Raw genomic sequence first — 27,949 nt, 5'->3', positions numbered from 1 at the left:
ACTTCTTCTTTTGTCATTATTCCAAACCTAAAGCTTTAATTCTCAATAATCACACTGATGATTACGACCATTTTTAAAAAAGATAATGTACCAAATTTTCAGACCATTTTGAGGTAAAAAAAAAAAAAAGGCAAACAATGTGAGTAATAACCAATAAATTTTTACAATATATATCTTTTTTGTGAATAAAAGTGCTCGCTAAGATATACAATACTATCAAATTCAAGTCTGTAAAATGTAGAATAATATGACAGTGTACAAGTTCACAATATGGAAAAGTATTGTGCACATTTCACAAAATGAATGACGAAACTCACAAAAAATGCACATTTTCTCCTGACAGAAAAAAGTTCCAATTACGAGTAATAGAAAGGAAATTTTGAATTCTATATACTCATATACTTTTTCTTATTTTGGCCAAAAAGAAAAAATATATGAAGGAACTAATTCTCATATGTCAAACTTTAAATATATGACTATTAATTTATTTTTCAATGAAACTAACTTGTCCACATAACAACATATTTCTTAAAGAAACGAGGCTCACCACAACATAAGAAAATGATACGTGTAAAATTACTTACAAGCAAGCACGATTAATATTTTTTAGTTTCTCAAGTATGAGCATGCCCCAAAATTAAAGATAGAAAATGATAATATATGTTTATTTACTTACACATCCATGTATATTTCAAAACATAAACTACGTACTACTTTCCGTCATTAGTTATTACACTATAAATCATTTGTCTACCCATTTTAGTTTGCAGTGTTCCAAAATTGTTTATTTCCTCCTTGCCATAGTAAATTGTCGCAAAATTGTTTTTCATAGATTTTCTGCACCCATCTGTTATCTCTGTCAATTTTACTTTGATTTCATACTATTTCCGCACCAAATTTACACATAATCGAATAATTCAAGAGTCGTTTATCTCTATTCAGTTTCACATCTTCTTTTGCTGGTATTTTAAATCTAAAGCTCCATTTTCAAATCGTCTTTTTGATTGATAGAAAAGAAACATAAATTATTTAAATTCTCAACAATTAATTACTCTGATGATTATTACCCCTTGTAAAATATTAAGCTTCCAATTTTCAAAACCATTTTGAGGCCAAAATGGGGGGAAAAAGTAATAGCTCATAAGTTTGTATAATTGTTTAACTTTCTTGTGAATAAAAAAACTCATAAAGTGGAATATCAATTGCCCAAAATTTGCACCAAGACATAAATCAATCATCTTTTAGTCCAATAATTATGGTTGAAGTCCCATGACTTAGTTTCAAATCATGGGTTCAAGTTCCGACGAATGTCTGGATATTTATCTCACTTTTATTTGAATTTATTATAATTTGTTATTTCTTAGTTATAATAATATATTGATAACATCGATGTATATTTCAATTGTTCAGTTATTAAAATATAGTAGGCGTAAAAATAATACAGTAGGCGCAAAATCATCTACATTCATTATCTATGTGGAAGAAACATATTTTGGAATCTTGATAAATTATTTAACCATGATATAATGCAATAATATAATTTTATTTACTTTGTTCGTATTTGAAAAATAGTTGGATTGATATTTAGATAATATTTGACATACAAGTTTAGGTATTAAGTAATGTAAAATCATTATAATATGATTGTATTTAAATTAAAATCAAAACCAATTAAAAAAGTATGTCCGTACTCATCGAATAATAAATCACACACATCATAATTTTTCTCCGCAAATTCATACAAAATCATATCAAAAAAAATTAGTCATATAAAAATAAATAGATAAACCAATCATACATAAACAAGTAAAAAATTATTTAATTTCATGAATTAATAAAAAATAATGAAGAAACTCTCAAGAAAGTGTAATATGTGCGTTTTTTTTATATTTGTCCCCGATATTTGAGTTTAACTTAAAATAATTTATTTTTTCTTCTCGATTCTCTTCAAATTAGTCCATTTGATGAGTGATTCGCGCAGATTGCCCTTATAAAACTTTTCCCTTACTTTTATAGAAAATTATTTTAGTCCCTTATTTTCATCTTCAGTTGCAATTTGGTCCGTCACATATAAATTTTAAAAAATATAACCATTTTTAGTCGAAAGTATTTACAATTGCACAATTATTTAAATAATAACTCGATCGATATTAATTAAATATTTATGATTGATCAAGTTATTTATCTAAAATAATTGCCAAATGAGAAATTATTTCGATTAAAATGGTTATATTTATTTAAATTTGCAAGGGAAAATTGAAATGAAAAATATGAGACTATATTAATAATGCTCTTTATAGAAAAACAAAACTTTTATATCACGAATCACACTATTTTAAAGTAAATTAAAAAATAAAATTGATTTTAATAAAAAAAATCAAATATCGGGAATTAAAATAAATTTTATGTATGAGAATACAAATATAATTAGGATTGCGCTCATGCATGAATTCAAAAATATAAACTATCATACTTTCCTACTACTTCACTACTTACACTATAAGTCCTTTGTCTACTCACTGCAGTCTGCTGCTTCAGACCGTTAAATTCCTTCTCCTTTTTGGGTTGGTAAATTATCTTGAAATTATTTCATAGATTCTCTGCATCCATTGCCGTGTGAATCAGCTCAATTTTATTTGATTTCATGCTATTTTGGCATCAAATTTACACATAATCCAGCAATTCAAGAGTACAACAACAACAACACGCGTCTATATATATGAGGCATTTATACAGATGAGTACATACCTGTAACGCATATACGCACAGCTTCTTCTGCTTCTGCCTCACCGGAGGGTGATTTTCGGAATCAATCATGGGTTACGAAAACGATCCGTAAGTTCCCGTTCCCCAATCTGCAAAAATTGTGGAGTTGGGCTTTTGAATATATGAATTTGTGTGTGTATATAGGGTTAGGGCCTTTTGTTGCAGAATTGGGGTTTTCGGTCGGTTAATTGTGCATACGCCGTTTATCGGCGCGCGTGTGTGTGTGTGTAGGATTAGGGCTTTTTGTTGCGGAAATGAGGTTTTCGATCGGTTAATTGTGCATCTGTCGTTTATCGGCGTCTGTGTGTGTGTGTATGTGTGAATTAGGGTTTTATTGTATGTGTATCGAATTGGGGTTTTAAAATATTGAATTGGTGTTTCTGTGCGGTGAATTCAGTTACCGAGATGAAGATGGCGAGCCATTGATGGATTTCGATGAGGATGTCCAGTCTGACCGTGATGAGCCTCAACAACATCTCCTCCATGAAGTAGATGATTCTCTTTATGAAAGCCATGAGCGATCCCCAACTCCAGTGTATAACGACTCAAAGGCGAAGCCCCGGAAACGACTGATAAAAAAATCATCTGGTAGAGATTCGGGTCCCGGCGATTTTGGATTAGATGATGATGATGGTGATTTTGGCAGGGGTGATGATATGGTGGGGTTGGTAAGAGATGACTATTCGGATGGCGGAAAGAGGAAAAAAGAGAAAGGGGAGAAGAGAAAAATTGTGGAGAAAACAAGGAAGGGGGAGAAAGGGGAGAAGAAGTTTAAGATGAGGAAAAGTGGAGGAGGGAGAATGAGAGATCATGAGGCGGATCCTGAGATGAAAGAGATGTGGGACACAATCGCGGGAGGCAATTCTGAGGTTTAGCTCCCTTTAATCAGTACACTGAGTTCCGCATTTGTTTCTTTCATTATAACATAGGCGTATTGCCACGCGCACTATTTACTTTTTAAAGTTGCGTCTAACAAACGCATGGTGGTAGATGTGGCCTGGTTTTTTTGGAATTTTATTGGATACGGTGGATCCGTTTATCTGATTGCAGCCTTTATTAGTAAATCAGTGAAATTCAGTGAAGTGTGGCTTTCGTTTGTGTTTATTATGTGTGTAGTGATGATCGATTTGCCCTGAGTGCTTTAATTAGTTTTGGAATAATTTGCGCTGCCTAGAACATTTTGTTTTTTAAATTTGGTCATTGGTCTGCACTTCTAATAGTTTTATTCAAAATTCTTGGATAAGTTTATAGCCTTTGATAAAATTTTATTGGTTTGACATTGTGTAGGGTGCTAAACATGAGTCGGAAATATGTAATGTTTGCAATAGCTAACAGTTTTTTATATTTCCGCTTTATTCAATGTTAAGTTAGATTTAGCTAACTTTTTTTAGGACGTAAATGCCCTACCATAAGTATCCTAAATTCTATGTTTTTCCTTGGAAAATGCTTGCAAGACATTTCCTGCTGGTTGGGTAAGAAACATTCTCCTGGTATTCTCTTTAGACTGTCCATCATTTTTTATCAACTTGATGCTTGAGTTTCTTTACACCATTAAATTGACCACAGGACTACTTATACTCCAAGTTTTGCAGTTCTTAAACTGCAAAAGAAACATATTTCCCTAAACGAAATAGGCTAATTTCATCTAGCTTGGTATGAGTCTGAAGAGAGGTTCACAGAGTCGATGAGAGGGAATATCTGTTGCTCTTATGGTTCTGTGATGTGACCAAATTCTATATCATGTTTGCTACTTTTTTTTAGGTGATACAGGCCATTGTTATGTGCTGTTGGTATTGCAGTCATCTCCTTTGTGTTTTTCATTTTTTCTTAATTTTGTTCTAAAGTCAATATCACTATAAATTCTATAATGTACAATTTATACTGATTTGTTATTTAGCGCAATGTTTCTATGGTTGAGCTATTCATTGTTAATTGATTTCCCAAAAAATTCTACAGGATGACCAGGAGGGTGCTAGGACAGTGGATGATGATAATTTCATCGATGACAGTGGTGTGGATCCGGCTGACAGATATGGAAGTGACAATGAACATTCTCCAAGTCGTGCTCCCCAGGTTGGCTTCTATCTTTTTCGGATTACACATTAGTTACCTATAACTTTGTGATTCCTGTGATCTACAGAATGTCAAATTTCTTTCGCTTCAATGCTTATGCATTTGCGTTGAACTCAAAATGTTTTGGGTTTAACGTGTTATGGGAGAATACAAAAACTGAAACCAGCTGTACTTCCTGGTCGTTCCCCTTTTCTTGTTCTGCAATTTTTATTTTTTTTTAAAAAAAAAAACATGGCCGCTGAACCATTGCAATCTGTAGCTGTGATCTATTATATGTCGAGACTGATAGGATCCGATTGTATTCGTACTCTTTACACAAAACCGTAACAAGATATAGAATTTGGCCACAGATGTGTTTAATACCCTATCTTTACATATGTGCGTTGGCTTGTTTGCTCTCATTACACGATGTACAAATTAATTTCATCGACAAAAGTTGTAAAAGCTGAATGATTCCTATTTGTAAATGAATCTGTTATATCCTCTATCTTCTCTCTTCCTTTAACTCCAGCCTCAGTTTCTCTCTCGTGACATGCATTGTGACTTGTTCACTCACTATTTTCTTTTCCACAATTTAATTTAATGGACAACAATCAGTAAAGCTGAAAGATCCCGTCTGTCAATCCCCACATTTGTAGGCAGAAGAGGGAGAAGAGGATGAGGAAATTAAGGAGCTCTTCAAGGGGGGAAGGAAAAAGAAGAAAAACGAGAAAAGTGCTGCAGAAATTGCATTGCTGGTTGAGAAGGTCATGGCTGAGCTAGAAGTCGTTGCAGAAGAAGATGCTGAACTCAATAGGCAGGGAAAACCTGCCATTAATAAGTTGAAGAAGCTGTCTCTCCTTACGGATGTGCTATCAAAGTTGGTTTTTTACCTTTGTGTTTTTTCCTTGGTTTTATGCTCACATAATTTGGAAACTCTTAATTTCTTGGGTGAGGCTTACTTGTTTGTTTTGCAGGAAACAACTTCAGCAAGAGTTTCTTGATCATGGGGTTTTGACTCTTCTGAAGAATTGGCTTGAACCTCTACCTGATGGAAGCTTACCAAATATGAACATCCGTGCTGCTGTTTTGAAGATCCTGAATGATGTATGCAAGTATTTTTATTTTACTAATCTATTCAGGTAAATTTTAACAGTTGTTGAATGCTAATAGCTTGCTGTTGCCTGCAGTTTCCAATTGACTTGGAGCAATATGATCGACGAGAACAACTAAAGAAGAGTGGCCTTGGAAAGGTCATACGGCTTACTAGCAGCTTTTTATTATTGTACCTTTAACTTTTTTCACTTGTATGTTGCTGTTTTGAGGATGAAGTTTGACGCGCCATTACATTTTGACAGGTCATTATGTTTTTTTCGAAGTCTGATGAGGAGACTACAGCCAACCGTAAACTTGCTAAAGAGTTGGTTGATAAATGGGTAATTTAATTGTTCATTTTGCCATTTTTGAGTTATTGAAGAATTGCACAATCCCCTTCACTGTTAAGGTTTTCCTTTCTTACAAATAAAACTATATATATACATATGATATCTTGTTTTCTATTTCCTTTTTTTTGTGGGTGGGGGTGGTTGGACATAAATATTGGTTATTTTGGAGTTATGGTGGTTTTTGTTTGTTATGAGTTTGACTGTCATAGAGCCATAAATGCTGAAATCTTGTGCATCTGAAATTTTATGCACTTTTAACTGGACTATTCTACATTGCGATTTGGTAATCCTTATTTTGGTTCGCGCTTAACGGTTTCTCTATCACTTCAACTTTCTGAACATTATTGGTACAGAGCCGACCAATATTCAATAAGAGCACAAGGTTTGAGGATATGAAGAACTTTGAGGATGAAAGAGTTTTCAGGAGGCCTCCTTCTAAAAAGTATGGATTATCTTCTCAATGACTAACACAGTTTAGATTTGGATAATCAATCAGTACATACTGAAGCAATGTTTTCGTTGAGCTTCTACAGAGTGGTGGGTAAAGGAACAACAATGGCATCACGAGATGATGACCTTGATTTAGCTGGATTTTCACAGTAAGATATAGTTGCATCCTACCCTTTGGTTCCTTAGCTGGCCAAGTGTTGCATTGTTTTTTCTATTTTCGTGGTTGTGTGCTCATAGATTTGAGCTTGTTTGACGATTTGCAGGGGGTCAAAATCTGGACAGTCATCTTCGAGGCAACATGCATCACGGCCGGAAGCAATGTCGATGGATTTTGTGGTGCGTCCTCAATCAAAGGTTGATCCAGATGAAGTTCGAGCACGGGCTAAACAGATGGTCCAAGATCAGCGTCGGGCGAAGGTTGGTACATTCACCTTTAGAAAACAATCTCAGATTGCAAATTGAGGTTCTATAAATAACAGAGTTTTGATTTTTAGAACTTATTGTGTACAAAAGTTTTTTACTTTTGTTTTTGGTTATGATCTGTCATTCAACATATGCTAATTTTTTACATCAGTAGCTTCTTAGTATGATAAGCAATTGTGGATAAAAATCAGCATAAGCATCTGAAAGGAAGAGAAGCTAAATAGTGATCTTCACTTTTCTGTGTTTCAGTTTTTCCTTCCTAAGAAGCTTACCCATTCGCATATTGATTTTATGTAATATTTTCCTTCTTTTGTTATAAAGCCCAAGGTCTTGAAATCCCAAGGATACAACCCTTGGTGATCCCTGCAAGTTCTTGGATATGATTGTTTGTTATCTTAACTTCTTTATTTCTCAGTCACAATGTCATGTTTTATGCCTGCAGATGAACAAAAAGTTGCAGCAGCTGAAAGCACCAAAGCGAAAGCAACTACAGGCCACGAAACTGAGCGTGGAGGGTCGCGGCATGGTGAAATATCTGTAATTTGGTTGCTCCGTGATAACTGGGATATATGACAATATGACGCATTCACTCTCTGAATCATAATCGTTTTCATGGGATGAAATGATCACAGTATACTAAGCCGTCAATATGAATTGTGGATTGACAGTATCTGGTCAATCTGGAAGCTGATTATAGATTGTTGGGTTAGAACATTATGTATATTATTTGTGTACCTTTGCTTTCTTGACTCGGATTTTACCTAAATTTTGGATCTCACAATCCTTTTAAATTAGTTCTGATTTTGGTACCAATGCTATTTGTTTTTTTTTATAGTTATATTTTGAATTGCTGGGATGCCTTTCGCATGAGGATACTGATGTTCTGCCTTTTAAAGGCTGAATCTTCACTTGATACCCCAATATATCAATCTTTAAGCCTACTTTTCCAGGGATTCTTAGACAGTGCTGAATGAGTCTCCTGCCCCATTTCACTTCCACTCTGGTCCAACAATAGACTTCGGTTGTTTGTACTATTTATTCACTTTGTTTGGAGATGTCTTTAGGTTGGTTTTGGAATATTTGAGAAAAATGAGTTTGATCTTTTCAAATTTTGGAGTGTGTATTTGGGAGTATGATGGTTATTTTCTATTGTTTCTCGGTGGGTATTTGAAAATTGATGGAAAAAGTTTGGTATCTTTTTAAAATGGATAAAAAGTTACTTCAATTCATTTATTTATATCTGTCTATACTATATATTAAGAGAGTATTTTATTGATTTTTTTTTGTTAATTATAATTTATTTTTTATTTATTCATCTAACTTCTCACTCCCCAATTATATTTTTTTGGTAATTATTTCTTTAATTTTTTATGCATTTTTTTGGACACCAATTTATTATAATTTTAATATTAATTTATTATTTTGTATATATATTATTAAATAGTATTATAGCATTTTACACATAAATAGTATTAAGAGTTCATTTGATTCAACTAAGAGAAAAAGGGAAGTGGAAGGGGGAGGGGGAGAAAAAGAAAAATATTCTCCTTTAAATTGTTTGGTATGATTGGAAGGAAAGTATAATTCAAATATTTTCTCTTGTTTAATATGAGAAAAACAGATTGCGAATAAAAGGGGGGGGGGGAGAAAAAGAAAAATATTCTCCTTTAAATTGTTTGGTATGATTGGAAGGAAAGTATAATTCAAATATTTTCTCTTGTTTAATATGAGAAAAACAGATTGCGAATAAAAAATTAAATTTTATAATTTTGTTGAATAACTCTTCTCTTCATTTTGTACTAGAAAATAAATTGTTCATTTATTCTAAACTGTTAAGTTTAAATAAAACAAGATTGTTAACTTCGATTCAGTAGTTTTTCAATGATTTTGTTATTATCTTTTTTCGAAAAATTATGTACAATATTTATCAGCGAAAGGAGAAAAAATTGAAGAAAATTATATATATATATATATATTATATGGATAATAGAGTAAATAAAAATAAAAACTATACATTTTTCATCTTTTGGCCTTATACTTCCACTTTTTGCAATTTTGGACAAAAAATTGGACTCTGGAAGAGTTTTATATATATCCAATTTTACTTCACGTCCATTTCTTTCCCCTAGCCAAACACCAAATTATCTCTTACACATTTATTTTTACTTCCACTTTTCTTATACTCCTACTTCTTACTCCAACCAAACACGCTCTAAGAGAAAGCACTCATTTCATGTCTTTTATTTTTTTGGTCTGTTTTTTTTCTTTAATATTTAATTTATTTATTTATCTAATTCCCATTCACTCACTATCTTTTAGATAGTTATTTTTTTATTTTTATTAGTTATCCTCGCACGCGGTTCTCGCGAGTATATAAAAAGAACCTTGGTGTGAGATGATAAAAAAAAAATTATTAAAAGAGAAAATTATAGTTATAAATTATAATAAATAGGGAAAAGTAAGGTGAGAGAGAAATGTCGGGCGGTGGGTAGTTAATAAAAAAATAATTATAGAATTATTAAAAAAAATTGAAATTACTAATTTAACCAAGTATTTTTAAAGAGAATATGTGTAATGAAGGGTAAATTGGGGCAATTTAAAGTTGGTATGATAAAGAAAAAATTATAATAGTATAAATTCATGCATTTTTTTCACTACTTTATTACAAATCTAACGTTAATTTATTAATAGTTTATATGTGTTTTTAAATAATAAAAAGTTTTATGAATAGTTTATACATAAAGTAGAGTGTGCCACAAATTATTAGAATTTTAATAATAGTTGAAAAGTGTTGAGATCTGATAGAAGTATGTCTCGTCCTACTTTTTGAGAAGACATTTTTTATTACAGTTATCAAATTGTGTCTTAACGAGTTCAAATAAAAAACGATATCTATATCTATTTATCTATTATATATAGGTATGTGTGACATGTATAATTAATTAAAAAAAATTAAAAAATTATTATTTCTAAAATATATTAATTAGATAAAAATATAAAAAAATCTGAAAAAAAATAGAGAAGAAAAAGAGATGGGAGATTGGAAAGTTGAGTAGAGGAAAAAAAAATCAAAAAAATATTAAAAGAATAAAAATTTGATCATAAAATTGTCCACAAAATATTTTGGTTGATCGAAAATCTAATGAAAACTAACGAATTGAGCTAGTTATTGAATGATCGTTAAAATAAAAAATAGTGATAATTTCTCTAACAATAAAAAATATTTATAATTATATAAAACCTCATTAGAGATTGTATCAACTATCCCAAGAAAAAAAAACATTTCATGACTTTGTTGGATAATCACAAGCTATAAATGCACGGACACGACGATATGGATACGATACGATACGAACACGACGACACAGAAAATATAGAAAAATTAGAACATGACACAGTACTAACATGGCTATATAATATATATATATATATATATGAACAATATTAAGATAAAATATAAAATAGACATGTCCTACATCTATATTTTTAATCAAATATAACTTAAAAAATATACATAATCAGTTTCTTTTAAAAAATAAAAAATAAAAAGTATTTAATATTTACATTAATTAAACCATCATGACCATCTCCCAATTAGTAATTTTTTCTTAAAACTTTTAGTTGAGATGAGTGAGTTCATTCTTTTTAACTTTTGCTAGTCAAAATTCTTTTTTTTTTTTTTCGAAAAAAAAGCCCAAAACGTTTAAAATTATAAAAACATTCAAAGCATGTCCAAAACGTGTCGGACACGCATGTTCTTTTTTTTCTTTAATTTTGGATCGAGTATCTGACACTGCATCGGATAATTTTTCGGAGTATCCATATATTATAGGTCACAAGTAATCGAGTTTAGATCTACCTAGTCTTCTACTAATTAATTAAAAAAAAAGAGTCAATTACAACGACCTCCTCTGAGGTTTCGTATAATTATAAACACCCTCTCGTTGTTTGAAAAATTACTAATATCCCCCTGATTTTATCGGTTGTCTAACAATTAGCCCAATGCATTAGAATTTCATCTATTTTTATGGTGAACTGACCATAATGCCCTTATGGATTAAAAAATATAATTTTATTTATTTCTTAATTTTTTTCTTGGACTAAATGAATAATTTTTTTATAATTTTTAATTTTTTTCATCCATCTTGTTCGATTTTTTTTATAAGTTTTAACTTTTTTAAAAAAAATAATAAAAATACAGTAAGGAAAAAATTGATAATTTTATACCCCCATTCAAGGATCACATAATTTCTTCAAATATCAGGGAGGGTATTTGTAATTTTTTAAATAACAAGAAAGTATTTGTAATTATGACAAATCTTATAAAAGATTGTTATAATTTACCCTAAAAAAAATCATATGTAATTTTGTCAATTCACTAAATATTGAGTAAATTTGTATTCAGTTATGTGAAATTACACGATATAATAAAGTATAAATTTTAAAAATTGAGATGGTAGAGTGTAACAACTAGCAAACCAGAAAATATATGGGATAATTACACTTCCCTCCTTCAATGTTTGATGTAATTACATGTAGTCTTCCTGTGGTTTGGAAAATTATAGCTAGCACCCGTGAGGTTTGCTTCTGTATAACAAATAAATCCCCCAATTGATCAAAATTCACTAAATTTGTTGATATTAACAAAAAAAAATGAATAAAAATAAATATTTATCCTCGATTGACTTATTATTAATTTACTATAGGTCAAATAATTTTTTTCGATTAAAGTATCCTTATAACGATAAAGATATACCTCCTTACATGCATTAACGCGTGAAAACGTGTGAGGATAATTTGATTATAAAAAGATTTACTTGACCTACAACACCAGTAATAAGTCAATCAGGGTCAAATATAAATATTTTTTCAGTTTTTTTTGTTAATATCAGCAAATTCAGTGAATTTTGACTAAAGAAGTAAATTTAAGGCATACTAAATATAATTTTTTAAAATATATAGGATCCACATGTAATTATACGGGAGGAAAGTGTAATTATCCCAAAATATAACTTACTCTCTAATATTTGTGTAGATGAAAGTATTCCAATTAATGCCTTATATTGCAGTTTGCAGAAAGGACTTAGAGTTAAGGAGAGTGGGGCTTCCATTTTAGGAGCTACAGGCGGTAAAACAGAATGGTGGTGGTGCCGCATGAGCTTTGGACAAGGGTAATGGAACTTGGAATTCAGATCGAAACCCTAGTTCACGATACTCTTTGCCGCCCACTTCAGCCCTTACACTATAAGTCCTTTGTCTACTCACTGCATTTTGCGGTTTCAAACCGGCAAATTGTTTCTTTCCTTAACGGGATAGTAAATTATCCTCAAATTATTTCACAGATTCTCTGCATCCATTGCCATGTATTTCAGCTCTGTCAATTTTATCTTGATTTCATGCTATTTTGGCATAAAATTTACACATAATCCAGCAATTCAAGAGTACAACAACAACAACAGGAGGTATATATATAATAAAGGCATTTATACAGACGAACACTTACTTGTAGCGAGTATACGCACAGCTGGTTCTCGCTTCTGCTGCGTCAGAGGTTGATTTTCGGAATCAATCATGGGCGACGAAAGCGATGAGTAAGTTCCCCTTCCCCGATCTGCAAAATTGTGGAATTGGGCTTTTGAATCGATAAAACTTGTGTGCGTGTATAGGTTTAGGGCTTTCTGTTAAAGAATTAGGGTTTTTGATTGGTTAATTTTGTTATCGGTGTGTGTGTGTGTGGTGTTAATTAGGGTTTTTATTATATGTATATCGAATTAGGGTTTTGAAATACTGAATTGGCGCTTTGAATTCAGTTACCGTGATGAAGATGGCGAGCCCTTGATGGATGTCGATGAAGAAATCCAGTCTGACCTAGATGAGCCTCAGCAACACCACCTGGATGACATAGATGATTCTCTTTATGACAGCCATGAGCGATCCCCAGATCCATCGTATATCGACTCAAAGGGAAAGCTGCAGAAAAGACTGATAATAAAATCCCCGCGTAAAGATAAGGCGAAGCTGCAGAAACGACTGACTATAAAATCCCCTCGTAAAGATTCAAGTCCTATGGATCTTGGATTCAATGGTGACGATGGTGATGACAGCAAGGATGATGATATGGCGGAGTGGATTAGACATTACTATTCAGATGATTCGGATGGAGGGAAGAGGAAAAGAGAGGAATGGGCGGAGAAATTTGCGGAGAAAATGAGGAAGGGGGAGAAAGGTGAGAAGAAGTTTAAGACGAGGAGAAGTGGAGGAGGGGAAATGAGAGATCATGATGAGGATGCTGAGATGAAAGAGATGTGGGACACAATCCCGGGTGGAAACTCCAAGGTTTAGCTCCTTTTAGTCAGTGCATTGAGTTCAGCATTTGTTTCTTTCACCATAAAGTTGGCGTTTTGTGATGTAGAATTTTTTTCACGCGCTCTATTTACTTTTTAAAGTTGCGTCTAACAAACATTTGGTGGTAGATTGAGCTTGGTTTTGTGGAATTTATTAGGATTTGGTGTATCCGTATATCTAATTGCAGCCTTTATTAGTAAATATGATGAATTTATGGAAATTCGGTGAAGCTATGTGGTTAGGCTTTAATTTGTGTCTATATTTGCGTAGTGATGATTGATTTTGTATTTTCTATGTGAGTTAATCACTTGCATACTTTAATTAGTTTGTTGAAATAATTTGCCCTCTCCGAGAAAGTTTGTTTTTTTCTAAATTTTGTGGTTGATCTGCACTACTAGTGATTTTTATTCGAAATTCTTGGATAAGTCGGCCTATAAAATTAGTTTATTGGTTGACGGCGCCCATGGCACTAAACATGAGTCGGAAATTTGTAATGTTTGCATTAGCGAGCGGTTTTCTATATTTCCGCTTTATTCAATTTTAATAGATTTAGCTACTTTGGTTAGGTTTGTTTAACACAAAAGTTAATGCCCTACTATAGATATCCTAAATTCTACGTTTTTTGAATCTTTGAAAATGCTTGAGACATTTCCCTGGTGGTTGGGTAAAAATCCCTCTCCTTGGATTCTCTTGAGACTGTCCATCATTTTTTTTAGCATGCTGATGCTTGAGTTTCTTTACACAACTAGACTAGTATTCCAAGTTTTGCAGTTCATAAACTGCGAAAGAAATGCATTTCCCTGAATGAAGAGAGATTCACACAGTTGATGATGAGCAGTATTTGTTGCTCTTATTCTCCTGTGATGTGACCAAATTCTGTATTTTGTTGGTTGTGCTACATTTTTTAGGTGATACAGGCAATTGTTATGTGTCGTTGGTATTGGAGTCATCTCCTTTGTGTTTTCTACTTTCCCTTCATTTTGTTACTAAAGTTAATATTACAAAAATGTACCCTTTATACTGATGTGTTATTTAGTTCAATGTTTTTGTGTTTGAGCTGTTCATGGTTAATTCATTTGGTCCCGAAAAAATCTACAGGATGACCAGGAGGGTTTTAGGACTATGGATGATGATAATTTGATCTATGACAGTGATGTGGATCCGGATGACAGTGATGGAAGTGACAATGAGCATTCTCCAATTTACACCCCCGAGGTTGGCTTCTATCTTGTTTGGATTACACATTAGTTATCAATAACTTGGTGATTTCTGTAATTCATGAAATTTAAAAGAAAAGAAAGAAAGTCTAATTCCTTTCGCTTCTATGCTTATGCATTTGCATTTATCTCAAAATCTTGTGGGTTTAAGTGTCATGGGAGTACACACAAAGAGAAAACCAGCTGTCATGTCCGACGTGGAAATTACAGCTGTGAAATAAGCAATGTTTTCTATTTATTATGAGAGGATTACTCAACTATTACTCAGTTTTTTATTTGGGCAAAGCTATTAATGAGCATAGTTATTCTCTATGGTTTCATGTTCTTCTCACTGATTCACTTGTTTTTGTTTATTCATTTATATAAATGTGCCAAGTTTGAAAGGAAATTTGAGGCTTGTATACTTAGTTAGCACAATATTATTCGGTTTAATGTCTTCCAATAAATGCATTTAGCTTGGGGTGAAGAGAGATTCACACAGTCGATGATGAGGCAGTATTTGTTGCCCTTATGCTGCTGTGACTAAATTCTGTATTATGTTGGTTCTGCTACTTTTTTTAGGTGATACAGACAATTGTTATGTGTCGTTGGTATTGCAGTAATCTCCAATGTGTTTTTTACTTTTTCCTCATTTTGTTTCTAAAGTTAATATTACAATAATGTACTCTATGATTGTTATTTACCACAATGTTTTTAAAATTGAGCTGTTCATTGTTAATTCATTTGGTCCCAAAAAAATCTACAGGATGACCAGGAGGGTTTTAGGAGTGTGGATGATGATAGTTTCACCGATGACAGTGATGTGGATCCGGATGACAGTTATGGAAGTGGCAATGAGCAGTCTGAGTCTCCAATTAACACTTCCGAGGTTGGCTTCTATCTTGTTTGGATTACGCATTAGTTGTCAACAACTCGGTGATTTTTGGTAATCCACGAAAATTAAAACAAGTCAAATTTCTTTCGCTTCCATACTTATGCATTTGCATTTAACTCAAAATGTTGTGGGTTTAAGTGTCATGGGAGTACAGTACACACAAAGTGAAAACCAGCTGCCATGTCCGACGTGGAAATTACAGCTGTGAAATAAAGCAATATTTTCTATTTATTATGATAGAGTTACTCAACTATTACTCAGTTTTTTCTTTGGGCAAAGCTATTGATGAGCATAGTTATTCTCTATGATTTCATGCTCTGCTCACTGATTGACTTGTTTTTGTTTATTTATTATATAAATGCACCAAGTTTGAAAGGATATTTGAGGCTTGCATACTTAGTTAGGAAATTATTATTTGGTTAATATCCTCCAATAAATACATTTAGCTTGGTGAAGAGAGATTCACGCAGTCGATGATGAGGCAGTATTTATTGCTCTTACGCTCCTGCGATGTGACCAAATTCTGTATTATGTTGGTTATGCTACTTTTTTTTTAGGTGATAAGGACAGTTGTTGTGTTGTTGGTATTGCAGTCATCTCCTTTGTGTTTTTTGTTTTTTCTTCATTTTGTTACTAAAGTTAATATTACAATAATGTACTCTTTATACTGATTGTTATTTAGCGCAATGTTTTCATGTTTGAGCTGTTCATTGTTAATTCACTTGGTTCCCAAAAAATATACAGGATGACCAGGAGTGTTTTAGGACTGTGGATGATGATAATTTCATGGATGACAGTGATGTGGATCCAGATGACAGTTATGGAAGTGGCAATGAACATTCTCCCATTTACACTCCCGAGGTTGGCTTCTATCTTGTGTGGATTACACTTAGTTATCAATAACTCGGTGATTTTTGTAATCCACGAAATTAAAACAAGTCAAATTTCTTTCGCTTCTATACTTGTGCATTTGCATTTAACTCAAAATGTTGTGGGTTTAACTGTAATTGGAGAGACAAAGTGAAAACCAGCTTTGATGTCCATGGAAATTAACTCAACTTTTTTCAGTTTTTTCTTTGGGCAAAGCTATTAACGAGGGAAGTTATTCTCAATGGTTTCATGTTCTGCTCACTGATTGACTTGTTTTTGTTCATTTATTATATATATGCTCTGAGTTTGAAAAGACAGTTGGGGCTTTATACTTGGTAAGCACATTGTATTTTGGTACATATTCTGATTTCAGCTAAAGATATTTACTTCTTCCAGACATTTTTCTTTCCTCCCCCCTTCTTGTATGCTGACCTGCCTGATATTGCCGGTTCATTCCTCTTTTTATTCTTTTAAGAAAAATTGTCATGACCTTTACTATCCCTAACCAAATTCTACAGCATACTTGTAAGTTTTAATCTTGTTCACACTCTTCCACTTCCTGTTTGTTCCCCTTTTCTTGTTCTGCAATTTAATTTTGTAAATGTCTGCACTGATAGGCCTGATTGTATTTATTTTCTTCACAAAATTTGAACTGTTTCAAACCATAACTAGATATAGAATTTGGCCCAAAAAAGTCATAAAAGGTGAATGGTCTCTCTCTCTCTCTTTCCAGGCATTGCGACTTGTTCACTCAATTTTCTTTTCCACGATTTAATCTAATGGACAAAAATAATTAAAGCCAAGAGATCTCGTCTATCAACCTCCCACTCTGCATGCACTATGGCTAGTTAGTTCGCATTTCGTGCTCCACCATTTAATTTTGTGGTGAAAAGTCATTAAAGCTGAATGATCCTATCTATCACTGAAATCTGGTATATCCTCAATCCCTTGACCTCGATTCCTGTAACTCAACCTCCACAGCCCCAACCCCATTGCTTCTTTCTGTCTGTGTTCATGTATCCCTCCCTCCCCACTAATTCAAATGATAATGGATTAAATAGCCTGAATCTTATCTTTGAATGAGTTTCAGATTCACATGAAAGTTTTGTGATGAATCATTGGCTAAAATTATTATGATTTATTGTGCCATGGCTTAAATCTGTTGTTTTCCAGAGTTATTGAATCGCCTTTATTCTATTTCAGGGTCAATTGTTGGGAGTTTAAGGAAATTTATAGAACTAATTGCTTTTTTCCGCCGAGCCTTATTTTGTAGGCAGAAGAGGGAGAAGAGGATGAGGAGATTAAGGAGCTCTTCGAAATGGGAAAGAATCAGAAGAAAAACGAGAAAGGTGCTGCAGAAACTGCTTCGCTGGTTGGGAACATCATGGCTGAGCTAAAAGTTGTTGCAGAAGAAGATGCTGAACTCTACAGACAGGGAAAACCAGCCATTAATAAGTTGAAAAAGCTGTCTCTCCTTACCGATGTCCTATCAAAGTTAGTTGTTTTCTTTTGCGTTTCTTCCTTGGATTTATGCTCATATAATCTGTTAATTCTTAATTTCTTGGGTGATGATTGCATGTTTTGCAGGCAGCAACTTCATCAAGAGTTTCTGGATCATGGAGGTCTGACTCTTCTGAAGCATTGGCTTGAACCTCTACCAGATGGAAGCTTACCGGATATTAACATCCGTGCTGCTGTTTTGAAGATCCTGAATGATGTATGTAAATAGTTTGATTGTACTAATGAATTTGGGTAATTTAGCAGTTGTTGGATGCTAATAACTTGCAGTTGCCTGCAGTTCCCAATTGACCTGCAGCATTCTGATCGACGTGGACTGCTGAAAAGGAGTGGCCTTGGAAAGGTCGGACAGCTTACTAGCAGCTTCTTATGATAATATCTTTAATTTTTTTCACTTATCTATTGCTATTTTGAGGATGAAGTTTGATGCTGCATTACATTTTGACAGGTCATTATGTTTTTGTCGATGTCTGCTGAGGAAACTACAGCCAACCAGAAACTTGCTAAAGAGTTGGTTGATAAATGGGTAATTTAATTGTTCACTTTTTCTTTTCCAAGTTATTGAAGAACTGGGCACTACCCAGATGTTTTTTGACCATTAAATTTTTCCTTTCTTAAAAGTAAAACTATCTATGTATATATGATTTTCGTTTTTTTTTTTTTTTTGGGGGGAGGGGGGATGGATATTTGTTGTTTAGAAGCAATAGTGCAGCTACATGATGTTAGGTAGTTTTTGTTTTACGCACTTTTAACTGGACTATCTGAATTGCAATTTGGTAACCTTTTACGCTATTCCTGGTTTCTAATTCACATCAAGGGAAGGGGGTGATTGGTATGTAGGAATGGACTGGGAATGGAATGGAGTTCCCAAGTCCACTATGCTCTAGGTTTGGAAATTCTTATTCTCCTAGATAAGGGATTAGCCATTCCATTTCCTCAACATGGTATTAGCTACACCCAACATGTTGTGAATGAAAGTTTTCTTTTCTTTTGTATTAGTTTATTATTTAATTTTAATTGTTAATAGATTTAAGTACTTCTTGAGTCTAGTATTGAAAAATAATTGTGTATGCATGGTACTCAAAAAGTGATATTAGTTTGATATAATTATTTTTATTAATTCAAAATATTTTCTTCACCGAGTATTGAAGAAATAATGGCAGATGCATTATGATTAATAAATATATTAGTCCATTTGGTTGTTCGAATTTTTTTTTTTTTTGTTTTTGATAGAAAAATATTATCTATATGTTTATTGGGTAATAAATTATTTTTTATGTAAATAAATAAAGTTTCATATATAGTTTTTCAATACATATGAGATGATTTATTATTCAATAAAATATGAATGAGTAATTTTTTTAAAATAAATACTAAAGGACAATTTGTCATCAATGTAATTTAATTTTATCACTAATTATTATTTTCTAATTATCGATTATGTAAATGGAATCATCTAAGGAATGGCAATTTTATTACCTTCTAATTATTGTGTATATCAATCATAGGAATGCTATTCAAATGTGATTCATTTCCTATCTTTATTCCATTTCTAAATTCATCCCATTCCCACTTAATTCCATTACTACATACCAATCATGCCCCAACTTTCTGAATATTATTGGTACAGAGCCAACCAGTATACGATAACAGCACAAGGATTGAGGACATGAAGAACGTCGAGGATGAAAAAAGTTTCAGGAGGCCTCCTGATAAAGAGTATATTATCTTCTTGATGACTTGACAGATGGTTTAGATTTGGATAAATCAATCAGCACAGACTGAAGCGATATCTTTGTTGTATCTTCTACAGGGTGACCGGTAAAGGAACAACAATGGCAGCACCAGATGATGACCTTGATTAGCTGGATACTCAGAGTAAGACATAGTTTCATCCTACCTTTTGGTTCCTTAGCTTGCCAAGTTTGACGTTGTTTGGAGAAAACAATCTCAAATTGCACATTGAGGTTCTATAAAAATTAGTGCTTCATGTGGGTATTTTAGCACACAAGATTTTACGTTACTCAAGAAAAATCTATCTAACCCTCCCGTGTTACCTTTCTGTGATTGTAAGTCATCATGGGGAGCCTTTTTTCTCTTCGTTCTAGCTTATGACGGAAAATATCTTATTCGTGGCTATAATTGGCCCTTCATAGCTTTGTCTCAGTAGGTCAGCTCAGCTGGATAATCTGGAGTTTTGACTTTTGTTTGAACTTATTACGTACAAAAGCTTTTACTTGTTTTTTTAGTTATGATCTGTCATTCAATATTTCATACTTTTGACATCTGTAGCTTCTTATTGTGATCACACTGTGAGACAACTTCAGGAAAGGAAATTTGTATGATTAACTTAGCATAAGCATCTGAAAGAAAGAGAAGTTAAATAGTGATCTTCAGCTTGCCGTGTTTCAGTTTTTTCTTCCGGAAGAACTGCTGCTTACCTGTTAATAGCATGTTGGTTTATGCTTGATGAACGAGCATATTTTCTTCTCTTTTGTTATAAAGCCCTAGGTCTTGAAATCCTAATGATACAATGTCTGATGGCCCCTTCAAGTTCTCTGATATGATTGTTCATGATCTTAAACTTTTTTATCGTCTCGTCACAAGTTTCATGTTGTTTTCTGCCTGCAGATGAACAAAAAGTTGCAGCAACTGAAAGCACCAAAGGGAATCGTGGCATAATGAACTACCTGTAATTTTGTTGCTCTGCAATAACCAATACATATGGCAATATGACGCCTTTACTCTCTGAATCATAGTCATTTTCATGGGATGAAACGGCTGGAGTTATCAAGCCGTCAGTATGAATTGTGGATGCTAGTGTCTGTTAAATCTGGAAGCTGATGATAGACTGTTGGCTGTTAAACCTTATGTGTATTTATCTGTGTGCTTGCTTTCCCGACTAAGATTTTACATGAATTTTGGACCTAATAATCCTTTTAAATTAGTTTTGCTTTTGTTACCAATGCTGTTTGTTTTCTTTACAGTTATATATTTGAATTGCGAAGATGCCAATCTTTTGCTTTAGGATTCTGATCCTTTTGATGACAGAATCTTCACTTGATATCCCAAAATATAGATATTTGAGCCTACTTTTGCCCCTTTCACTACCATATCTGCGAAGTAGTTGAAAACTGATGGTACTAGTTTGGTTTTTTTTTTTTTCCTCAAGGGCATAAAAAGGTTACGCCTAATGATGTTTTAACAATAGTTGAAAAGTGTTAATGTGTGTTTCTGAGAAGACAAAGTTTCTTTATAGATGTCAAATTGTGTCCTAAGAAGTTTTAAATATGCTGGTTACCCATAAACAAATACAAAATCATCGACTTGGGTCTCAGTACCACAAGAGATACTGGTATTTGTCTCACCCCATATGTTGAAGTTTATTGTAATTTGTTTAATATAAATTAGTCACGGGGCCTTCTAATCGTAACAATTAAAAAACTAATCAAATTATAGGTAAAACATTAGAAGCAATTGTAAGAACACAACTGATGTATCGTATATATTAGCCATTGGCTATGCAATGCCAAAAAGCTATTAAGAGAAATAATTCTACTCCATATAGATAGATGAATGCATGCTTGAATTCCTAATTGTATCATCAGTCTCCCTAATCCAATTAAATATACATACCATAATGATAACGTTCTCCTGATATTACTGATCTTCTTCGCCATAGTCAAATCGGACTTCACGATAAAAGCTAGACGACACCGCTAGCAAACAAAAATAGTAAGCAAATTGAAGGAAAGCATTGCCAAGAAATCCTCCGCCACTTCTCTCCTCCAATTTCGGCTCCGCCCGACGTCTATTTACCTGATTAGGATGAGAATACTTTAGGATGTTGAAGCTACGACTCCACTCAAGGCGGCTGAAATGCCGACAAACACACCGCATCCTGGCAAACCCCACGCCGTCCAGGAGCTCCACCACGCGCAACTGCAGATCTTCCGGCAACGACATGAAAGGGTGGAAACTGGGAAGTCCTTTGAGGTTGCCGTACGAGGGGAGATCATTCATCAAGTTTTCTTCGTCGTACGTAGGTTCGTACTTCGCCTCTACAACAACGTCACCATGGAAAAACGCTACTTTCTTCGAGGCCTGGAGGCTCAAGAAAGCGACTCCGGTTTTGCCAGACCTTCCGGTCTTAGAGTGGTTGCTGGTACAACGATCAAGCGGCGGCGGAGGGAGGGGGTACATCGCGAACCAATACTTGGCATTGGACAAGGCGTCGACGACGGTGTTCCATATTAGTGGCGGATCACAGGGGAAAGGTAGCTCCGCCTTTGGGTCGCAGTCCGATGATATAATGAGAAGATTAACAGTGAAGCTATTACACCGACGCTCTCTCGTCTCCGCCATGCCTAAATTTCTGTAATTATGTAAATTTACCTTTCTCTTTTATATAATTACAGACATATATAATTGATTTTCCTTATCCAACGCCAACCGGTAAAATTTCCTTATATAATTACAAATAGTGGCTAATTTGAATTTTAAAAAATATTTTCATATATTAGATTAAATATCCGGGCCATATATGGCTGAGTGTTTGACAATAATAGGTATGTTGCTCTTTTGGTCCATATAATAGAGCGCGTTTTATATTTAGTTTAATAATTTATCGACTTAGCATATTTAGTTCCACAAGTTGAAATATAGCATTTTGGATCAAAAATGTTACGATTTTTTATAAAATCTGATCAAATGTAGCATAATTTTTATCTTATGAGACAAAATATGCTATACTTATAAATTGTGGGACCAAAAGCATAATTTTCTCTATTATATGGGACAAAAAAATGCATATCATCTTGATTTTAGCTGAACCCATATTTTCAAAACTAAATTAACGTATTTAATATTTTACCATTAAAAGTATTAATGACTGTCTGGATGTGTAGAAATCCGATTAGATGGGTTTATATATTATTCTACATTAATCAAATAAAAAATTATACATAATTAAGTTGCTTGAATTCATTTATTTATTCTTTTTTTTTTATTTACGAACTATTATTAATTAAAACAACTCAATTGCAAACGTTCTTACTAATCCCACCTACTATTACAGTAGACACGCTAGTTTACAATTATAACATCATACTCCATAAATTTTATTAGTTGTGCAATTTTTTGAAAATTTTGAATATTTCTAACAATAAATTTCTTTTTTCACTAATATTTAGATAGGACGGCCATGAAATTTACACACAATCATCATAAATAATAGAGATAATTATATTTACACCTCCTAATTTATAATTTATTTACACAAACAATTGCTATTTTTTGTATAATTACAAAAACTACTCCTGACAGTCAAAAAATATGAATAATTTGTGTAATAATACTAATAATTTTTAAAAGGAGTGTATTTGTAATTTTTCAAAAAAATAGGGGTAGTTGTGTAAATAATATTGACATTTGATAGATGTATGTATAATTATCTAAAAGATAGAGATTATTTGTGTAAATAAATTATAGGTCAAGGGCTATAAATATAATTACCCTAAATAATAACGTGATCGGATGAAGGATCACACCGCATATAGTCATACGGAAGGACGGACGGACAGTAGAGCTGGCTATCACACTGCGTCAAGTCCATAACTAACTTTTCCCTGTCTGCACTAGTGTTATACTTATCCATGGCAGAACTTGAAGTCCAGGTGAATGAAACTAGTATTTCTTATTAATTATGTATCTCTGTAATGGTTCATCAACATTCTTGATCAATATGTGCTGTTCAGAACTGAGAATAAAGGTCTACAGGAATAGAAGTTCCCTATCTTAAGTAAACATGAATCGGCTCACCATCAAATTTAATCCCTAACTAGACAAGAAACCTTATCCAAGTGATAAAAGTTAATACTCAGAACATGAAGAGCGACAATAAAGACTAACACGCTAGAGAAGAAAATCAAGAACATCAACAAACCATGTAGCTGGCAGAAGGTAAACTGGAGTAGAATCAAACATGAAGGGAAGACTGTTTGCTTGGATTTTAGGAAGATAAGCTCGACCATCTTCAGCCATAAGATGGAGCAAGACATTCGTCGACCATATCAACGAGGTTTGGATTTTCTAGAGCTGCTGCCACCCGTTCTTTATCATTCAGTTGTTTATTTACTGCAAACAAGTGAAAAGAAAAAACATATAATAATTAAGAAACACGTCCTGCAACTATAGGATACAGCTTTTGCATGCATCAATGACAAATGAAATCACACTGATCACCACAGGTCTCATACAACTGAAACCACACACAAGTACACGAGAGAGAGAGAGAGAGAGAGAGACCTGCAGCTTCAGTGGCATGCGTACCAGGTGCTACTCTAATATCCACCTGGGGAAAAACAAAGTGACACTATTTGAGAACCATAAAAATGGAAGCAGAAAATCATGGCAAACTATCTTTAGAACATAGCAAAGCAACAAAACAAAGCTTAAATTTATGCAAGATTATAGTAAGGCTGGTTGTTTTAAATGCTAGCAGCTCGCACACCAAACTATACTCGCCACCATCTTTCTTTGCACACAAATGGACACAAAAATTCAAGACTTGCTGAATAGTATAATTGCATTAAGTTGCTAGCACTCGCCAGTACAGAGTATAAGATATATCACAAGGTCAGTTTGTGGATGCATACTTTGTACCGAGGGGGCAAAGATCGCATGAGTTTGACCCGCAAGCATAAGCCAATCACTGTGGCCATACTGCAATGCTCTACAGTCGGAGTGAATGTGACCCTGAAAGAGATCATTTCAAATAAGTTGTGAGAAGAAAAATAAGCATCCACATATAAATGGAGCAAAATACATAGAACAGCGAGATTTTTCTACCTCACATAGCTACGCTTGTCATCCACCTCAATCGCATCTTCGCTTATAACTTTCAGCTCTTCCAAGGAATAAGGGTGCTCCGGATCTTTTATGTCTCTAATATGATGTGTGAACATTAAGAAGAACAAACTTTTGTACCCATGTTGTTCTCCAATCTAATTTATGCTGTGTTATTGTTCACCTAAAAACTGTTCCACTCCTAGTGCCAACAGAATGCAATATATTTTCTTCTCTTCTTTCTCTCGGTTGATAGTTTTCAATTATTCAAGAAATATACAACGCTTTTACTAACATGAATTGTATATAAAAACTAAAACTGACTGGTGGCTAAGAAGACATAGTAAAGAACATAGCATGACATGAGAGTCACAAAATCAAAAGACAAAGAGCAGCCTGGAACTCACAAAATAATAGCAGGCAAGAGTATCTGCGAAAAGACATGAACAATGTGCAGCAAGAGTATCATAGTAACTCTTGTCTGGAAAAGAGAAGTGGCAACAGTTCCTAAACCAATTTCTTCTCTTTCTCTTCAAGGCAGTTATATATCTTCTAACACATCATTCTCCCTAAAGATAATTTCAGTATTATAGCCATCTCCATTCCTTAAACGGCTTTCTCCATTCACCCAAAAGCATGCAAAATAAACTAAGAGTGATTAAGATGATATCAGTAGTATCATGGAAAAGAATGTCATTAAGGAACTGCTTAGAGAGCTACTCGGCAGATATAGTGTGCAACATATAGTTCATCGTAAAGAGTTTTTGCCACCATCAAAATCCATATGCAACACGAAAGGTGCCCTACAATCCCGCTATATTTTGGAAAGCATTTATATTGCAAATAAAGCTAATCAGTCGATGAGAAGGGGAGTTAAAACATATATAAGGATATCAAATATCTCTAGTTGGTCAATCAGCTCAACTGCATATTCGTCCACATGAGTTGGTGTGCTTCTAGATCGGCGCTCCTTTTTCTCATACACAACAGGGTTAGCATTTATTAATCCTGAGACCATGGTAGCTGCTGCACCTGAACATAAGGCAATAGTACTAGACAAAATGAATAAACATTACAAAAAGGCTTCACTAAATAAAAATGTAAGCAGGTCGTGAAAGTTATGTAGAAACAGAGGTGAACTATATGTCGCTTTCATCATATGCACATCAACAAACATGTAACAAGTGGACACTGCAACTCGAACAAACCAACTACTATAAAACATTATACAGCAAGACGTTGCTTAGACTGTAGCAAGATCTAGTCCCTCAACCCTCAAATTGGCAACGGCCAAGCTATGACCTATGTACTCCATTGGAACTATAGATATTCACCAAAAGAAAAACAAAATTTAATTCTTATAAAGCTCCGAAACTTCATCAAGTTATCTTGATTTAGCAATCACCACCTGTCTGACATCCTACACTATATCCGCACACTCCCTCTCTGAATTTCTACTTGGGTAACTTCATTTATACAGCATCAAACAAAAAGTAGGGAAAACTAATCAGTTCACCTCCTTAAAATCCCATCCCAGTTTGATTTCCAACTTTCTTATAGTTGATAAGTCAGGGAACAAAGAAAAAACAAATTCCACCTCAAAACATGATATTTAAACATAGTCTCAGCAACGTAGAATTCAATTTTCCATTTTTATAAAACTTCAACATCAAAAGAAAATACACGACAACTCCAAGAGTAATAAAAGTTGCTCCTTACAAACATTAAGAAATACCAGTAATACCTATAAGTTGAATCTTCAAACATACACACACTCAGAAGCAAACCCAAGTCCAGATTTTAGTATTCGTATCTACAAAGATACATACATACATACATAGATATAGAGTAAAAATACACACACACGCACATATATATAGATATATATACGGACGCCACGGTTGATTAGGTTCGAGACTGAAGCAATTTGAAGAATAAAAGTAAAAACTTAATTAAATTCAACTCACGGGATATCAACCCTGAAACTTCCAAACAAACCTGGGAATTGTTCGTGATAATTTGGCGCGAGATAGGGGATTGGCGGGCGGAGTTCTGGAGATTCGATTACTGTGTGGGTCAAAAGTTTCCAATTTTTTGAAGTGCAATGAGTTCAATTCCCTAATCCCATACATAAATATAAGCAGTCAATTAGGCGCCCTTTCGGTGTATATAATTCTCAAAATGCTTTTTAGAAAATGTCTAGAAAAAAGGTAAAGAAAAAAATATTTCCGGTCTTCTTTTGGGATGAGAAGAAATACAAAGAGAGAAAGGAGGAAGAAGAAACGACAAAGAGAGAGAAAGATATGAGTTTTTTATTTTTGATTTTTTGTATTATTATTATTATTATTATTATATTATTATTATTAAGCAGTCGGATCTGAATCAGAAGGAATAGCTTCTCAAAAAATAAAGTGCCAGCAGAGCAAGTCAATGGAATTGACCAAATGACACGTGTCGAGAATGAAATGATACTTGACAGATGAAGGCCATGCGGACGTGATTATTGTTATTATATTATTATTATTAGTATTAGTATTATTATTATTGTTAGTATTATTATTTTAAATTATGAGATCGAATCATAAAATTTTTACATAGATATAGTTGAAATTAATATATGTTCACAACCTGCAAAATGTATATATTTATAAATATTAGTATACCATTGATGTAACTATCATCTTACATTGTTGAACAACATGGGTTAATCGGGCCATTAAAATTCAGATCAAACCATTAGATATGATAAAACTTACAAAAAAAAATACATTTGGTAAAGTTATAAACTTATTGAATATACGGATGTCGAGATATCGTACTCGAAACATAAATATAATCATTCAAGACTGTGTATCGTTGAATTAAGCCATGTGATTTTAAATCATACTGTCTGATATGATCTAATGGACACAGTCTTATATATATTTAAATTTCGTATGAATCAAATGCTCGAATTTTAAGATATAGTAATTATTAATTAAACTTTTTAATCTCATTATATATAATAAAATAATAATTAGAATTGTTCAACCATCATCATCATCATCATTATTATTATTGTTGTTATTATTATTATTATGAATTTTAGATTAATTCATAGGAATTACTAAATTTTGACATAAATTTATAAATAATAAAAAATC

The 27,949-nt window shown here is 33.2% G+C and overlaps 3 protein-coding genes and 1 long non-coding RNA gene across 6 annotated transcripts; 2 read left to right on the top strand and 2 right to left on the bottom strand.

Annotated features, from left to right (window-relative positions):
• Nucleotides 2,482–7,917, top strand: LOC105159379 (protein IWS1 homolog 1). The gene is made up of 11 exons (XM_011076429.2): nucleotides 2,482–2,835; nucleotides 3,164–3,635; nucleotides 4,723–4,839; nucleotides 5,478–5,698; nucleotides 5,796–5,925; nucleotides 6,009–6,071; nucleotides 6,177–6,254; nucleotides 6,617–6,705; nucleotides 6,797–6,862; nucleotides 6,977–7,130; nucleotides 7,579–7,917. Exons 1-11 carry the CDS (start codon nucleotides 2,816–2,818, stop codon nucleotides 7,675–7,677), a joined length of 1,509 nt encoding a protein of 502 aa, XP_011074731.1. The 5' UTR covers nucleotides 2,482–2,815; the 3' UTR covers nucleotides 7,678–7,917.
• On the bottom strand, nucleotides 12,262–13,029 carry LOC110011876. The gene is made up of 2 exons (XR_002286960.1): nucleotides 12,951–13,029; nucleotides 12,262–12,747 (listed from the first exon to the last, which is right to left on the bottom strand). It is a non-coding gene; the product is annotated as an uncharacterized LOC110011876 (long non-coding RNA).
• On the top strand, nucleotides 12,587–20,919 carry LOC105159389 (protein IWS1 homolog 1). The gene is made up of 12 exons (XM_011076441.2): nucleotides 12,587–12,727; nucleotides 12,947–13,472; nucleotides 14,580–14,696; nucleotides 15,444–15,566; nucleotides 16,317–16,433; nucleotides 17,716–17,936; nucleotides 18,030–18,159; nucleotides 18,241–18,303; nucleotides 18,409–18,486; nucleotides 19,591–19,679; nucleotides 19,774–19,838; nucleotides 20,592–20,919. The coding sequence occupies exons 1-11, from the start codon at nucleotides 12,708–12,710 to the stop codon at nucleotides 19,823–19,825; spliced, it is 1,536 nt and encodes a 511-aa protein (XP_011074743.1). The 5' UTR covers nucleotides 12,587–12,707; the 3' UTR covers nucleotides 19,826–19,838; nucleotides 20,592–20,919.
• Nucleotides 23,637–27,059, bottom strand: LOC105159361 (protein AE7). Of its 3 annotated transcripts, none has more exons than XM_011076421.2 (6): nucleotides 26,774–27,059; nucleotides 25,701–25,838; nucleotides 24,810–24,915; nucleotides 24,617–24,716; nucleotides 24,267–24,312; nucleotides 23,637–24,095 (listed from the first exon to the last, which is right to left on the bottom strand). In XM_011076421.2, the coding sequence occupies exons 2-6, from the start codon at nucleotides 25,822–25,824 to the stop codon at nucleotides 23,995–23,997; spliced, it is 477 nt and encodes a 158-aa protein (XP_011074723.1). In that variant the 5' UTR covers nucleotides 25,825–25,838; nucleotides 26,774–27,059; the 3' UTR covers nucleotides 23,637–23,994. The 3 variants fall into 3 exon arrangements, with proteins under 3 accessions (XP_011074723.1, XP_011074706.1, XP_011074713.1); XM_011076404.2 differs by having other exon boundaries at nucleotides 26,805–27,056; XM_011076411.2 differs by lacking the exon at nucleotides 26,774–27,059 and adding an exon at nucleotides 26,551–26,698.

The sequence above is a fragment of the Sesamum indicum genome, linkage group LG1, assembly GCF_000512975.1.
Source record: "Sesamum indicum cultivar Zhongzhi No. 13 linkage group LG1, S_indicum_v1.0, whole genome shotgun sequence".
NCBI lineage: Eukaryota > Viridiplantae > Streptophyta > Magnoliopsida > Lamiales > Pedaliaceae > Sesamum > Sesamum indicum.
The sequence above is the reverse complement of the archived record's forward strand: the minus strand, read 5'-3'. Positions and strand labels throughout refer to the sequence as shown.